Raw genomic sequence first — 15,971 nt, 5'->3', positions numbered from 1 at the left:
CCCGTGCGCCCCATACAATCACTTCCTCTTGGGTGTCGGGGAAGACTGTCCAAGCCCAAGACAAGAAGCAATCTTGAAGAAGACATCCGTGTTGTCGTACACACCCGCAAACGTCTCCTGGCAGGGCCCCATAGCGAAGACGGGCACATCAGTCAGGGAATGAACACCTGACGAAGATGACGTCGGGATAGTACCCGGAACGAAGAAACCATCCTCGCCATCTTCGGGGTTCGCAACGTATCCGTCCTCACCGCTCACCGCCACCCGACGGGGGCTCTCATGCAGCTGGTAATTCTCATTCCGATCCGGGTTGGCACCGAACGCAGGCGCAATAGCGTACCGCGGGCTCCAGTTGGACGGGAAGTTAGGCCCAGTACCGTACTCGATACCGTCTGGCCGGGAAACGGTATACTGTGACAAGCCAGACCGCTCATAGATGCCAATCGCGTCGCGCTTCTTGCGGTCCGTGTCCTGTGCGGCGAGGTACTTCGTATCAGCGACGCCAAAGACGTCGAAGCCGTGACCGTGGTCGGCCGTCACTACGATGAGCGTGTTCTCGAGCTCCCCTGCCTCGCTGAGCTTCTTCACCGTCGCGCGGATCGTGTCGTCGAATTCGAGGAGGTCGCCCAGGGCTCTGTCGTAGTCTAGCGCGTGCATCTGCTTATCGATCGAGGCGCCCTCGGACATGAGGAAGAAGCCCGTGTCGTTGCTGCGCTCGATGAGGATATCGACGGCCTTGAGAGTCATGTCTTTCAGGCCTGGGAGATCGAGCGGCGCGGAGCCGTCTCCGGAGGGGTGGGTCTTGAGTGCGGCGATGTTGTCTTTGAAGATCTTCCTGTCGAGCCAGACGGGCAGGTGGGAGGTGGAAAAGACGCCGAGGGCTGGGGAATCGATGGGTGCTTCGCGAAGAGACGTGGCGTTCCAGCTTACGGAGTAGCCTTGCTTGCGGAATTCTTCGTAGTAGTCCTTGCTCTCGTACGAGGTTGCCCCGGGGAGGAAGGTCGAGGCACCGCCGCCGAAGTAGACGTCTGGGCCGGGGTGGCTGCTCCAAGAGTAGTTCGTCATGCCATTGAGGGCTTGATCGATGAGAGAGCCGGCGTTGGATCGAGATCTGCTGTGACCGGTCAATGCTGCTGGAGTGGCATCGTCGAGAGCAGCAGTTGTCACGGCGCCCCAAGCGGATCCCTATGAGGTGTCAGCTACCAAAAGAGAACCCGGATGCGTGAAATACGGCTTACCCAGACGCGAACTACCATCTCTACAATCGTCTCGACCTTGGGGTCGTCAAAGTCATCTGCCGATGAGTCGGAGTATACACTACAATACGATGAATACTCGGTTTCTTTCGCAAAGACCTTGGTTCATGAACTCACCCCATGGAGTCCGATGTGCCTTTATGACCAGAGTATAGCGCGGACGCAGAGTTGGCGCTGTCAGTGATGAAGCTGTCGACGGAATGTGTCTACTCTCGGTTTAGCATTTGATCACGGTTCATCTCGCCTTCTTCCCTCCGCCAACGCAACTCACCATCTGATGCCCCAAGATAGGGAACTGATCCATCTGCATCCTCGACTGATACTTTCCATTCACGCTCTTGTGACCCAACAAGCGTGCAGCCGTAATCATGTTCGTCGTCATACCGTCCCCGATGAACAAAATCACATTCTTGGCCTTCTTCTCCTCAGCAAGGGGACGAACCAGCCACTCCGCCAGGGTCTTCTTCGTGCCGTTGTAATAGTTCAACTCAACCGTGTAGTTCCCCGGCTCATACAGTGACAAGTGACGGTAAGCCTTGGACGCCACATTCACCACAGACTTATTCCCCGCATCCTGCGCAAACAGATCCTCATACCACGAGAACGTCCACGTCTCCAGCTCAGGCTCCTTCTCGATCCCAAAGAAATCGACGACAGACTTGCCCTCGGGCTCGCTATTGCTCGCAATCGTGAGGGTGAACTCCGGGTCCGGCACGCCGTCGTTGAAGGCCTCGGTCCCGTTAACCGGCGCGTGGATCTCGACGCGGATGTCAAAGTTTTGGCCGGGGAGGAAATGGGCTTGGTCGGGCGGGAAAACGCATCCGAGGTCTGGGCAGGCGCCGAGGCGTTGGAAGGTTTGGGCGAGGGTGGCCAAGGGCGCGGACGCCAAGAGGACCAGGGCGAGGGCGGAGGCGGACATCGTGGAATGCTACGGAGCACAGTCCACGAGGCAAAGGGCCAAGATCGAATGACACTTGGGGTGAAGGTTGGATTGGCAATGGAGGCACATCTTTACGGAGGGGCGGGAGTTGTGGTGATATACACGAGCCAAGACATCGTGGGTGGTCGATTCAAACCTCCTCTTTCACGATCAAGCGTCTAACTCAACATAGAAGGTCCAAGTACTTGCCGCGTAAAGTTCTTCCCACATTCCCGGGGCCGGCATGGAAGGACTTTGGGGAAGGGAAGAGCGTCAGCAGGGAGTCCGGCTCACTCATCACATTCACAGCAGCAAGAAAACCGAACTTATCACGAGGATTGAGATCGGCGTTGTCCGAAGAAGTGCTGACCGACCTCCCACGAGGTGGGGGAAGCCAAGCATCGATGGCAGAAGTGTTCTTGGCTTGCAGCTTCACTGCTGCGTACCCCGCTTCATTGTCGATTTCCCCTCACAGGCTAACGATAAGCACGCGATCTATTTCCTGGTCTGTCGGGGCCATTTGTGAGGGATCGGAGGTGATGTTGTAGAGTTGGCTGGTGTTGTTGGTGGTGAGTGGAGGTTGAACGCGCGGGGGATGTGATGCTCCCTTGCGCCGAGCTCGAAGATTCCCGGAATGGACCCTCGCAGGTAACAACGTTGGAGAAACGAATGCGGTGCAACTCTTTCGCGCACGATGACATATTGGGAAATACGTAACAATTGGGTAAATATGCCCGAAAGAATAAGATTTAGCGAAGTAAGAAGCGAGAAGCCAGGCTTTACTTTCAATTTTGTGCTCAAAGGGCCCATAACACACGTCGAAACTCAATTCCTGGCGTCCCACGTGCTCACAGCTTTGGGGAAAAACAACAGTCTCACAGGCTGATGGCTGGGAGACTTCACACAGCTGAAAACCTTGAATTGCCAAGAAGGGGTTCTTCGCAGCGATAACGCTATGCCCTGATTCATGCTCAACGTCCGCGATGCCAAGAAGAGCGCCGTTTGCCAAGCCTCTGATATTTCTTATCCTGTGAATTCAACAAATAGCGCAATCAAAACTATTCGTTTTCCTTCCGTATGATGCGCAACCCGTCAGTTACCGAGGGAGCGGAACCTCCGGACTTGAGAGGTAAGCAAAGAATGTGATAGGACGGAAGGCCGCTCGATGTCAGGAGCACAATGACAAACGGCCTACTTGAACGCTGCAAATGTGTCTTCTGTGACAAACCCAACCATGGTCTTCAACCCAGTCCTCGCAGCATCCAAACAATCTCTCGCCAATGCCCCTTCGCCCAGTGCGGTGTAGGCCTCGGCCGACCATTTCAAGGCCCTTATGACCTCAAACGTCGTCACCGCCTGGGTGTCCTTATACATCCACAGCCTCCCCTCTCTCACCGGCTCGACGAAGCCAAAGTTGCGGAAAACCTCACTACTCCACTTGACGACCTTCTTCCATTGCTTCCTGGTGTGCCATACTTCCACGAGCCACATCGTCGGCCAGACGAGCATGAGGCGCGGTAATGAAAGGTCATCGTAGACCTCTTTCTCATGAAGACCAGAGAGCTTGTTTGCTAACTTCTCGACCTGTCGAATCATCGCGTCAGGGTAGAACTTGGTTGGACGCTTTCTCCTGATGAGAGCCTCGATCTCTGCAAGAACAGTATTCCTCTTCTGGTGCTGCTCCGTCGAGGACCCGGATTCACCGGCACAGAGGGCGCAGCTACAGACGAAACCCCAGCTGCGGCGGAATTGCGGCATTCGATGGAGGTACGCCGCCTTAGGAGGCAGGTAAATATGTGTAATCTCAGTGCCGGCAGGAATATCGACAGTAGCCGTGGCGATGAGCATGTCCCCGATGAAGGACCTGTTAGCATTGGGAAGGCACGCGTGGTTGGCATAGGCCGAATACACCCAGAGCCCGCGCGACATGCCCTGCTTCCACATGTTCCATTCTGAATTCGCGGCCTGCGCCGACACCTGGGCGCCACTGAAGCAATTTTTGCGGCGGATAGACTCGAGAAGGAAGACATCGATGACTGGTCTGCCGTCGACAAGTGTGCCTTCTTGGCCGGTGCGCTTGTAGGACCCTCCGTGGAGGTCTAGAACCTTCTTGTGAATTGTTGGGTTATCTGTGCACAACTCCACGAGCTGGGCGTATGCTGCAGCTGCGTTGTGTTCTGGATTGAATTCGTTAGGAACACTTGTTGCTCTCTCTGCGAATACCATCTCCCCGGCCTTGATGTTTTCTGTGGCGAAGAGGCCGCGCCCGTGGTGTGGTGAGTCTCTGACTTGGGTGCGTGCCAAAAAGCTTGCTCTGTCGATGTGGATATTCTTGGAAGTGACACTCGCTGTCATATCTGCGAGATCGTAGTTGCCTTTTTCTTCCTCGAGTCTTGCTTCGCATCTTTCGTATTCCTTCCGGATGTTGGCTGCCTCGGGTTTGAGTGCTAGAGCCGAGTCGAAGTGTAGCTTGCTAGTCTGGAAATCCGTGAGTTGGTAAGCCGCCTTGCCCGCAATGAAATGCGACTTCAAGTCTGAGGATGCCCCTCTCGAGGAGAGAGCGTCTGATAGTGCGCCGTCAAAACAATTAAGGGTAAGATTGATCCCCGCTCGTTTCAATAGAACATCAATCTGGAAGGAGGTGTCTTTCTCTGAGGCCAATTCTAGAGCTCTGGTGTAACTACAAAACTCGTATAAGCCTGTATTCAATTAAAAGAAAGGGTGGTTCATCTCACTTCGCCACTGCCAAAGGGAGATTCTTGGAGATAAAGGCTCGATCCCCAGCGGCCTTCCAGTCAGCGGCAGTCTCGAACTCTGGCACCGCCCTGAAAAGCTCTGGGATGAGCGCATCGTCTGGGCCTGGTCGAAGAAGCACAATATCTGAGGGGTGGTCAACGCAAAGCATGAAGTCGTTGTCGCCGCTGAAACGATAATATGGTTCTTTCACGAGAACCATTGAGCCTTCCGGGATAGACTGCAAAATTGTAGAGTTGCCCTGATTGTAAAGAGCCATCTTATCAACGCTGCCATATTGATCTTCGACGACAGTAATAGTCCCGGCTCCTGGGTAGGGCTGAACGATTGTCCTGAGGACGAGGTACTTTTCCTCGTGATGATTCTCTACCAAAAGCTCGTCAAGGCGCATCTGGACATGGGTAAGCGGATGCGATGCTGGCCGAATTGCCTCATGTCTGAGAGAACTACGTACCGGTGTGAGATCCGCTACAGACTTGACAGACGGCGGATATGACAGTGCCAACACGACCTTCTTTACCATTCGCGGCCCTGTTTGCTGCCCAGACTTTTGTTGCTGCTCAACATAGTTATTGTGCGTGCTGACGAGCACCTCTCTCGATATGCGCGTTGGAGGAGGCTTTCCAGAGTGAGCCTCGGCCTTCTGCAAAAACTCCAGAGAGACATCGGGATCAACATCGGTGAGAATTTCTTCAACGCCAATTTGGAGGTTAAAATCGATGGTGTTGAGTGTTGGGTGCGTGGGTTTTGAGGTATCGGTGTTGCCATCTACGTCCCCATTGTGCGTTTGTTCTAAGCCCATGGTAGATATAGACGAGTTTCAGAATACTGAGGGTTTACCTGTTGAGCTAGGTAGACTACAATCCTTTTGAGGACCTTAGTAATTGTTTCTTGAACAGTCGTAGGCTCATGAGGTTTGAGAGAAGATATGCCGGATAAGAGCATGAGAAGGACAAGTCTGACTGAAACAGACCCGAATCAGCCTCGAATGCAGACAGAATCAGCCTTAAATGTATTGGTAGGAACCTAGATCCCAGGGGATACACTCACAAGCTGCTTTCTGATTTAGGTGTCATCTTGACGGGCTCCGTTGGTCTCTGTTACCAATTGGGCCCGGCAATGCGGGAGCAAGCGCGATATGTCTTGGATACCGGACTCGATTCAGGCAAAGACTTATTATGGCACCAATGACAGACGGCCCCATAGCGTCTGGACTCGGTTTGCAGTTCCGGATACGCATGGTTTTCGGAGGGTGTGATTCCGCATTTTCCCCAACATCATGGGTACGAATGGATAAGCGAGCCCAGATCTCGTTTGGAACCGCCTGCACCCTATTGGTAGTCAATAAAGCAAGTCAGGCCTTTCATTGGTAAATGCCTCTTTGAGTGAGCCGCAATGCAGAAATCAACTGTGCCTTATTGCCTGACGGATCGTGACCGGGGAACGAATCAATTACAGAGAAAGTCTTTCATTCAATCCCTTAACCTATCATTGAGGGAATCTAGACACAAACGACACGATCAGCTTGTACAGTTGCAACATATTGGCAGCCACGATTTCTCGGCTCCACGCTTCCATATCGTCTCACACCAGTCTCGCCAAAGTATTTTCATGGCGCGCGGCAGACCTGTACCCACATGTTCGCACATCGTACGCCCACTGTTTCGAGAATATTCTCACAAGTATCGCACCTTCCATTAAAGAGAAAGCATCCGACGCGGATCGAGAATCTGTCCAACGTTCTTCTGCACTGCCTTAAAGCGCATATAGCCGCAGGATTCGCTTTCGAGGTGGTTGATGACCGCGGCGAGGGTGGTATACTCGCGACCGCAACGACGATTCGGGCAGTGGTAGAGTTTCTGTTGATGAACGGGAGAGTTGAGATGCTGGTTGAGACCACTCAAAGACGAGAAGGCACGGTGACAGAGATAACACTCGTAAGCATCGATATGTTCATTGTATGTTCGGTTGGTGGCGGTGTAGGTAGGAGATGCGTGCCACTGTAAAAGCTTCTTGCAGATGACTCCGTTGGGGTCGCGGGCGCGCACGGCCTGGTAGAGCTTATCGCGGTCCAGAGGGGCGTTGGGACAGGCACCCCGCTCAAGATGGTGGATAAGACCAGTTGCAGTGTTGCTTGTCTGCTTGCAGAAGGGGCACTGGATATCGCCGGTGCTGCGATGAACCCTGGAGTTCAAGTGCTAATCACGATGAGTTATGCTGTTGAAGACGAGAATGGATGAGAATGACTGACCTGCCGGATGTTGTTTTGGTTGTTAAAATAGCGGTCGCAAGGACCGCAGTAGTTGTGTTTCTCGGCCTGGTGGTCGTGGAGATCCTGCTCGTCGGAATACCAATCGTTACAATCGTTGCATTCATAGCTGGGGCGGCTATAATATTGGGGTGTATGTTCATAACCCCAATGGCCCAGTGCATCCATGTGTTGCTGGACTGCATGCTCGCTGCCAAAGCCGCGATTGCAGGTGTTGCACTCCCAGTAGTTGTACATCGCGATGCTGTCTCTGGTTACGACAACAAGGTACTCGACGTGTCTCTGTCTAGGTACCAGGAGAATTCGCGAAAGTTCGTCGGATCGGTGGAAGAATAGCTGTGAAGCTGGAGGTGAGTGATATCGATGAGCGATGTCGGAGATTATGGAAGGCTTGGGCTCGTCCTATCAGGGAAAGCACTCGCTTGGGACTCGGAAAAGAAGTGAGAGATTAGAGTAGTGCGTGCTGGTGAATTGAAGGAATGAACAAGGTGCTTTCTGCGTGAAGAAGTTGTAAAGTTGTGACGGGTTGACGTGTACTGAGGCGGGGAGGTTGGGTCGGAAGGGGAGATGCGCCCGTATGTCTGAGGTCAGGCAGTGCAGGAAGGAGCCGAAGTGAGGTGGGAAGGTGCGGACCGAGCGACCTTAAACCCCGAGGAAAGTGCGATACACTGGCGACTGCCGTGACTCCCTCACGTTATTACTTTCTATTCTTGGGGTTTACCTAAGCAAAAGATACTTTATCTCGTGATGCAGGGGTTATTACAGCCCCCGATGCCACACTACTTTGTGAGGTGCTGTCAATGTGTGTACGACATAGGGAAGAAGCTCACAGAGGCCAACTACTGTTAGGGTTTAGAAGATGAATTACTGAATTCTGCCCCCTCCCTCGAAGTGTACTCTCAGCCCTCTGTTGATATCTGATCTGCTCCTTTGTTGCTTAGCCCTCCTCCTGTTGCCCCTTATGCTATCCCCTATCCGGGCAGAGCCTGACAGGTACGCCGTTACTTTGGTGGTCAGTGAGCAGAGTTCCGAGCTCCTATAAAGTATCCGCGGGGTAATAAGTTATTTGGACAATTACTTCGGGCTCACTTTTGAGGCGGGTCAAACCAAGAACACGATTTAGTTGACCTTGACCAATGAACCCCAAAGCTAATGTCAAATGCCTTAGGTTTGTGACACAGGGAAGAAGCTCACAGAAGCCAACTACTTTTAGGATTAAAAGGACGAATCACTGATATCTGCCTCCTAGCTAGGGGTATGCTCCCTGCGTGATATCTATACAAGCTGCTCCTTTGTTGCTTGTGTCCCTCTTGCTAGCTCTTACTAGCACCCTTCCCGAGGAGACCTGACCGCTAAGCCCAAGCCATCGCCTTTCTAACACCTCATCTAGTTCTTCAGGCTCAACCTCGAGCAACTCATTATCTGCCCCGTCCAGGACGGATCTGCCGGCTCCATCCTCATAGAGTTGAGCCACGGGAGGATGCCCCTTCAGAGTCACCTCTCTGCAATTTGATCTTGCCTTCTTGCCTGGCTTCTTCAGTGCTGACCGTGGCAGTATCCCACTTCTAGTTCGTCAGTCTCTCCAGCGCCTCGAGGATTGTTCTCTGTGAGGTTGTAAAAGCGAGTAGCCTGACACATCGTTTTTTTGTCTCCTCGGGATGCTTGAAGACTGCAGCGATTGGCTTGCCGATCCTTCCAATGCTCATAGCTGTGAAGGACTCGTTGCCTGAGTCGTAAATCGTGGCTGAGTGGTTCATGAGGTCGAAGCCGAAATTGGGAAACAAGGCCATAGACTGAGACTTCCGTTAGGCACTGGAATCTCGTGAAAACAACATCGTACAATGCTCACCCGGTTTAGAAGAGGACCATTCCAGAATGAGGTCCAAGTGAACTTGTCGTCTTCTTTGGCCTTCTCCTCCAGAAGCGCTTGTGCTTGTGCCTTTTTCCTCAGGATAGCGCGGTACTCCGGGACGTCGTTGGGCCCTTTGGGAGTTCCAAAGTCGCTTGGGATGAACGTCTTGACGCCGACCTTCGCAGTAGCATTGATCACATCAACCTGCCTGTCAGATACAGTATGGCCCAGGACACATAGCACGGCGTCTTGTCCTGTCAACGCTTGGTGTAGCGATTGTGTACTGGAGTCGGTGATGGCTATCTTCACCTGCGGTGGGAACGACTTTCACTCAGTTGAGTACCTAAGTGATAACCGTCATCTCAAAGTCGGCTTCTAGTACTGTTGTAAAAGGGTTTTTGGAAGAGGACTTACGCCGAACACCGCAACTGTATTGGATTGCGACATTGTTTGGTGGCTTATGCTGGCCATTCCTTTGTCCCAAGTTTCGGTAAGTACAATGAGCAGAGATTAGATGTAAGACGAATCTGGGTCATCTTTTACAGTCGTAGGGGCTGAGCTGATTCTTAAACGCACTGCAGGAAACAACTGCCAGAACAGATAAGAGAGTTAACGTTACTAGATTCCCTATCCTGAATCGAGAACATATTGATTTCTCAGCAAATCTTTAACAGACAGTGTTGCAACAACCTTTCGTGGTCATGGGTGAACTTTATTTCTGGGCAGAAAGGAACTAAACCTGCGGACATATCTTTGCCGCCGGAGTAGCCCGTCCGTACGGATTCTATTTCGGACATGGAACGCCATTGTCCGTCTGCGGATGCCGTGTCCTTGACCAGATCCTCGCGCAAAGCCGATACCTGATTCGTAAGCAATAAATTTGCTGCAATAACGTTTCTTCCTCGTCTTCCCAGGTTACAGCATGCAACTGTTGACTGATCTCATATCTTTCTGTTGTTGACTGCTTTGTCAACAATGCTGGTTAAGAACCATAGCATCGGTAATCTTTCGCGGAAGAAGCGTTTAACCGATTACGAAGGTAGAATGCTGTCATTTCTCTAGGACTTTATACCTCAAAGAACTATCACTGGGAACAATATTTTATAAGAGGTGAAGCTGATTTTCCATTTGTGAGACTTTAGTTGTGCTGCCTGTAGGAAACCAACTCAGGGCAGTGCATAAAGTACCTTATATCCCGACCATTGAAAAAACCACACTAGCCCACATTGAGGCATGTTCTAAAATATTAGGAAGCTTGGGGTTGGTGGCGGGCTCTGCCAGCGCCACAAACAATTAAAATCTTTGTGGTAATTGTTAGGCAGTTGCTTCGCATGTAGTGCCCACGGGCTCAACAGCGTCACTGCAAGTGAAATCCTGATACGGAAAACGCCTTGCTGAATCTCAGTGATGCAGATCGAATTATTCGAGCAGAGAGCGAAATTTGAACACCGATCATTGTAGACTGGGCATTTCTTGCAGTAAGCTTAATCGATACCTGATCTACTTACCCATATGCCTGGCGAGACTCAGAGACTTCGCGCTGAATGAAGCATGGTTTGAAGTATTAGGCCGTGTATGTATCGGGAGAAGTGTTATACTTGAGTAAGTACATTTGTAGAGGTATATTTGATCAACAACAATCACTTCTCAAATTTGGCAAAGCGAGGGAATGTTATCCATGGTTCAAAGTTTATTTCAGAATTCTATTAGATGTAGTGCAATCTCGATAATCGCCAGTACCCAATTACTCCGTAGACGTGTGCCGTATCATTGTCTTATTCTGCGGTGACGATGAAAGCTGCCGTAGCACATAGGTATGCGATAGCACTCTCAGTGTCAACACTAGAGTTGTCATCCTTCAACGACGGTAGGTGTCGAGTCTGAAGGGTACACCGTAATAATCCGGCAAGGCACAAGTCGACTTTGGCTCAAGTGCAAAGCAACTGACAGATCGTGGTCTGTCCGGCTCACTGGCAAGACAGAAAAGTCGCTTGTATCCGCCGTTGTTGGTGATGCTTAAGGCAGGAATGGTAAGAGACATGTCGCCAGGCGGCACTGTTGCGGTGTACTTTTTCGAGGCGCTGTCGAAGTTGACCGCTACGCTATATTCTTTGTCTTTATCGGTGGTGATCGTGTCCGATTGGCATCGCGATTGTGCAACGGCAGCCAAGGGGAGGCTCAGGAGGAGGCCCAGGGTTGAGATAGTAGAGATATGCATTTTGGTTTGTCTGTAGAGTCTCGAGTGATGATGGGTAAGAGTTGACTGTAGTTGATTTGAGTGAGTCTTTTCAACTTCTTGTGAGTTATAAGTCGTCACTTGTCTAAATACTGATTCATCTTCCGCAACGGCTCCACATGTTCATGACATTGTTGTACGGCAGTGTAGCCCCTGAGGTGTTTGGACTAATATGACTTGAACTCTATATTGATTAAAGTTCCTCGAAACGACGTTGATCAACACAGCGCACTGACGGCGTTCCCGGAACAAAATTCGACTGCCCACCAGCCGAACCAGAAAATCCATGATCAATGCCATTGGGACGAGTCATGGTGCCCACTGCGTATGTCAACGACTTGAACACTTCACGGCCCGCGGCATTCCGAAGTCATACGGGGGAGTCTTGGTTCGCATCCGCCTCATTTAAATCGGGAGTGGGTACACCGGATCGAGCGGCGGGCAGTTCACACGAGTCCTGGGAACACCGCTCGGTCATTACATTGTCGCACTAGAACGACTCCTTGAATCACATTTCGCAACTCGCAACTCGCAACTCGCAGCGCAATCAGTAGTTAGTGAGCACTGGAGCGTTGCATCGTTAGCATCGTTTCAGCGGATGGCTGCATCAAAGACTTGTTATACCTTCAGCCCTGAAGATGTCCAGGTTTCTGGAACCAGGAGTTCGGTAGGTGGGAATATTTGCCGAGGCCCAGCCTCAACCAATTCAATCGTGTGGTGAAAAATTTGCTGCTTAGTTGAGCAAATTACTTTACACGTCGTCGCGTCAATTGGTTCCACCAAAGCATCTTTTTGGCTGACACGTCTATTTTTGATGGGAAGGGCGATTGGCGGGTGAGGAACCAAACACTAGAAGCAAGTTGAACTCGCAACTGCATCTGTTAGAATTTCAACCTAGTCACCGGGAATTGTCGGCCGATGAGCTGTGATTCCCATGTTCGATGTCTCTCCGGACGTTTCCGGACATCTGGAGGCTCGAATACCTACACGACTAAAATGTCATTAAACCCTGTAGATCGATCGGATCGGTAGTACTTCTAGAACCCACGCATGGTCACGACACCAAACATGTCCGGATGAACCCAGCCACCATCGGTCGACATGTTGCTTCTGTCCCGCATCCGGAACCGAAAGTGGAGACAAAGGTTCCGGCTCCCGAGGAAAGCTCGCCCGGGGCGGTATGAACGCAAAGGCCTTTGCAATGTCTTGCATGCGGTCTTTCATGGTTTTCGTTCGAGATTGGTCATATTGTTCTTTCCTTCCAGTCTCCAGGAACGTGAGAGGGAAACGCTGGTGGCGATTGTCTATCCTGAGGACTGCTCAGAGGCGTCAAATGTTTCGAGACATGAAAGATCAAACGGGCCAACCGATGAAGGAATGTTGTTCTTCCTACCCATGGAGCTCACATGCAGTTGCATCCCCCTGAGTTTTTAATCAACCGCTGTGGCTTGATGGTACTAGGTACCTCGCTTAGCCCATTGGCTTACGCTATATTCAGTCGGCTTTCTCGCAGTCTCTGAGTAGCTATGATGGAAGGGCACACACTCACGTCAACTGTGCCATTCGCACAGGCAGCCAGGCATTGCCTGTGGCGTTGATAAAGATGCGTCCTGGGCGCGGATTGCTGCCTCCGCCTTTTAGCCGTCCCTTATCACCCTATAGGAATCTGTTCCTTCCATCCGTTGTCAGGCGTAGCGATGACGGTCTACGATTGCCATGATTGGGTCTTCCCTAAGCGACGGCACTGGTGTCAAACGCGATCCCTCATCCGGTGGCCGCGAAGACAAAAACGCATCCGTGCGTGGGCCCAGATCGACAGGCTAGATCCCCTCTAGCGAGCAGCAAGACGAACAATGAAATATCAAGCCACGACGAGCCTGGCCTTGTAAGAGGGCTGATGCTTCGATGCGGCCCCTGCATCTGCCGTGGTGCCCTCGATGCGAGCTTGGGAACGTAGCCCCTTCAATGGTTGAAGAGCTGGACAAACGGCGAGCTGTGGCGTTGGTCCGTCATCCATGCTTCTCCTCCTGTTGATCGCAGGAAACGTTCTTTAAATCATCCTTCTCTACCTTGTGTCTTGGCCTTGTTCCTGGATCCATTGCTGTCAACGATTGTTGGTGGGAGGGACCCTGAAAGCTTCCGTCTCGTTCAACTTCCATTCGGACAGAGCCCTCCATTATGCATTCGTTTCGCGTGGTCTCTGTTCTGTTGGTAAGCCTTGGCGGCCTTGGGGTGGCTGCCAAGTCACTCAGCTTGGAAGGCATTCCCAGTTGCGCTGTAAGTCATGATTCCACATCACGAGTCTGCCAAGGACTCATCTGGCTGACTATCATTCACCCTAGATCACTTGCATGGTTAAAGCCCTTCCCTCGACAACCTGCTCACCCACGGATCAAGCGTGCCTCTGCGTCGATTCCAAGTTCAACGCCGCGGTGCAGCCCTGTATTCAATCAACATGCACGATACAAGAGAGCCTGGGTGAGTCCGGGCGGAAATACATTTGTTCGTCAACGTGGCGAAGCTGACGGCGTAGTAGTCGTTACCAATGCAACATGGTCGAATTGTGGCTTCCCGTACAGTGACCAAACTTCCAACATTCATTTGATCAGTGGAGTCGTTACTGCCATCGGTATCATCTTCATCATGATGAGGATGGCTACCAAGATTGCGAAGCTCTCTGCCTGGGGCGCAGATGACACTGTGATTATCGTTGCTTTTGTGAGTGACTATCGTCCTCTCCTTGATTTTCGAGCTCTCTAATTGCCCTATAGGCGTTGTTCATTGGTTTCTTTGTGGAACTGTTCTATTGTGAGTTCGTCGCCATCAGAGAGAGTCATTGGGTGCTTGGGAATTAACACCACATTTTCAGTCGTGAAGGCAGGACTTGGCAAAGACATTTGGACTTTACATGACTACGAGATTACCTATTTTCTCAAGGTAAGTAGGACCAACTTCTCGGACTGCGTTTTACAGCATACTAAGCATGTCACAGCTCCTCTTTGTTCTCGAGTTCTTCTACATCATCGGTCTAGGCGTCGTTAAAGCGTCCATCCTCTTCTTCTTCTTGAAGATCTTCCCCAACCGAGGTTTCCGCCGCATCTTGTGGCTCATGCAGATCCTCAACATGCTCGTGGTGCTATCCTACGTGGTTCTATGCTTCGCGCAATGCCAGCCGTTCTCGCATTTCTGGAATGGATGGGATGGTGCGCACGAAGGCCACTGCGTCGACTTAAACAGGATCGGATTGAGCCACGTCTCACTCAACATCACTCTCGATATCATCATGCTTATTTTGCCGATCACTCAGATCTACAAGCTTCAGCTTAACAGGAAGAAGAAGGTTGGTGTCATGGCTATGTTCTTGGTCGGTATCTTGTAAGTTCGACCCCTGCATGCCACCCCCATTGTGCATCGTCGACTAACACTAGTTGAAGCCTCACTATCGTCAGCATCCTGCGTATCAAGACACTCATCGCATTCGCAACCTCGCTCAACACTACCGCTGACTCAGTGGCTGTCGTTCTCTGGGCCTACGTAGAGCTTGGGGTTGGCATCGTGGTCGCGTGTATGCCCAACGTCTGGCAACTGCTAAAGACTTTGCCGTCGAAGGTGATTCAGTTGTCGACGACGCTTGCTTCCAACATGAGTCACTCAGGCACTCGCACTCGGCCCAGTTCTCAAATCTTCCTCGACAAGCGGAGTCCGACCAAGCAGTCGTTCACAGAAAGCTCATCGATTCAGGTTGCTTCGGCATCGTCACCGTCAGTCTCAATTCATTGAGATTGTTCTTTACTGCTGAACAGGGTACTAGATGCTGCCATGTTCTGAAATTCACGTTTAAAAATTTGTGTTCAGAAGTAATTTAACGGTGGCACATATTGATGCTTGAACATGATATCCGGCAAGGACGTGGCGTAGCTTGCCTGTGATCAATGAGCCAAGACAAATCTCTTCATGGTACTGTGTTCACAACTTCACCATTGCAAGAAAATATGAGCGATGGTGTGAAGTGTGCTTGTTGCCAGTACAAGCACATGCGATGTCCGCCCTGCGTCGTCACTTCAAATATCACATGAAGTGACATGGGTCTTGGACGTTCCATCAGATGTTGAAGAAGCTCTGTCTGTGTTGCGTCGTCGACGTTAAAGTGGGCCAGGGATGAGTGCTAAAAGCCCCATATGAAGTGCTGGCGACATGTCCGCGCACTTAGTTGCGTGCCTTACCACTAAATCATGTGTTGGGCAGAATCGATTGTCCAATCATCAAGTTCAATTGAAAGTTCATCAGCTTGTAATTTCTATCCACGTGTATTGATGTGCATCGAGTCAGGGATGTGGGAGTCATCTCATCGCGATGCTGCATTAGCGACCGGGATGAGATCATGCAGTGAACCCAATTGATCGCCGGTAGCCCCGTGCCGTGAGTCAACCAGCTCGTTGGGTTTCTCTAAGACGAATGGAATGAATAGAACAAGAACTTACTTGGTAGTATTCGGGACCACCTTTCAGTTTCACCAGTTCATCTATGTAGTGTGAATCATCTGCCATGCTGTGAACTATTCGCTGGGGTTATCTTATTGTGGTCTCTTCAGAACCCAACTTGTCAAGGCACGCAAACTTTGGAGGCAAACCTCCGCGCTGATGACTGCCCTTGGTCTCGGCTACCCACTGCCCACCGTAGCCACT

The 15,971-nt window shown here is 51.3% G+C and overlaps 6 protein-coding genes across 6 annotated transcripts; 1 reads left to right on the top strand and 5 right to left on the bottom strand.

Annotated features, from left to right (window-relative positions):
* Nucleotides 1-18: 18 nt before the first annotated feature.
* Nucleotides 19-2,175, bottom strand: CABS01_13214 (alkaline phosphatase; the record flags this gene model as incomplete). The annotated part of the gene is made up of 4 exons (XM_060546559.1): nt 19-1,185; nt 1,239-1,317; nt 1,374-1,462; nt 1,528-2,175. 4 exons carry the CDS (start codon nt 2,173-2,175, stop codon nt 19-21), a joined length of 1,983 nt encoding a protein of 660 aa, XP_060395180.1.
* A 1,191-nt stretch (nt 2,176-3,366) lies between these two features.
* On the bottom strand, nt 3,367-5,731 carry CABS01_13213 (TPR domain-containing protein; the record flags this gene model as incomplete). Its single annotated transcript, XM_060546558.1, has 3 exons — nt 3,367-4,855; nt 4,911-5,320; nt 5,384-5,731. The coding sequence occupies 3 exons, from the start codon at nt 5,729-5,731 to the stop codon at nt 3,367-3,369; spliced, it is 2,247 nt and encodes a 748-aa protein (XP_060395179.1).
* Nucleotides 5,732-6,626: 895 nt separating this feature from the next.
* CABS01_13212 (uncharacterized protein) lies at nt 6,627-7,435 on the bottom strand (the record flags this gene model as incomplete). Its single annotated transcript, XM_060546557.1, has 2 exons — nt 6,627-7,127; nt 7,181-7,435. 2 exons carry the CDS (start codon nt 7,433-7,435, stop codon nt 6,627-6,629), a joined length of 756 nt encoding a protein of 251 aa, XP_060395178.1.
* A 1,328-nt stretch (nt 7,436-8,763) lies between these two features.
* On the bottom strand, nt 8,764-9,497 carry CABS01_13211 (uncharacterized protein; the record flags this gene model as incomplete). Its single annotated transcript, XM_060546556.1, has 3 exons — nt 8,764-8,991; nt 9,048-9,374; nt 9,465-9,497. 3 exons carry the CDS (start codon nt 9,495-9,497, stop codon nt 8,764-8,766), a joined length of 588 nt encoding a protein of 195 aa, XP_060395177.1.
* A 1,411-nt stretch (nt 9,498-10,908) lies between these two features.
* On the bottom strand, nt 10,909-11,268 carry CABS01_13210 (uncharacterized protein; the record flags this gene model as incomplete). The annotated part of the gene is made up of 1 exon (XM_060546555.1): nt 10,909-11,268. The coding sequence occupies one exon, from the start codon at nt 11,266-11,268 to the stop codon at nt 10,909-10,911; it is 360 nt and encodes a 119-aa protein (XP_060395176.1).
* A 2,369-nt stretch (nt 11,269-13,637) lies between these two features.
* Nucleotides 13,638-15,066, top strand: CABS01_13209 (uncharacterized protein; the record flags this gene model as incomplete). Its single annotated transcript, XM_060546554.1, has 6 exons — nt 13,638-13,764; nt 13,823-14,004; nt 14,058-14,094; nt 14,156-14,223; nt 14,279-14,661; nt 14,721-15,066. 6 exons carry the CDS (start codon nt 13,638-13,640, stop codon nt 15,064-15,066), a joined length of 1,143 nt encoding a protein of 380 aa, XP_060395175.1.
* Between the last annotated feature and the right edge of the window lie 905 nt (nt 15,067-15,971).

The sequence above is a fragment of the Colletotrichum abscissum genome, assembly GCF_030869225.1.
Source record: "Colletotrichum abscissum strain IMI 504890 chromosome Unknown Scaffold_43.1, whole genome shotgun sequence".
NCBI classification, from domain to species: domain Eukaryota; kingdom Fungi; phylum Ascomycota; class Sordariomycetes; order Glomerellales; family Glomerellaceae; genus Colletotrichum; species Colletotrichum abscissum.
This window is presented reverse-complemented; position numbering and strand designations above follow the sequence as displayed.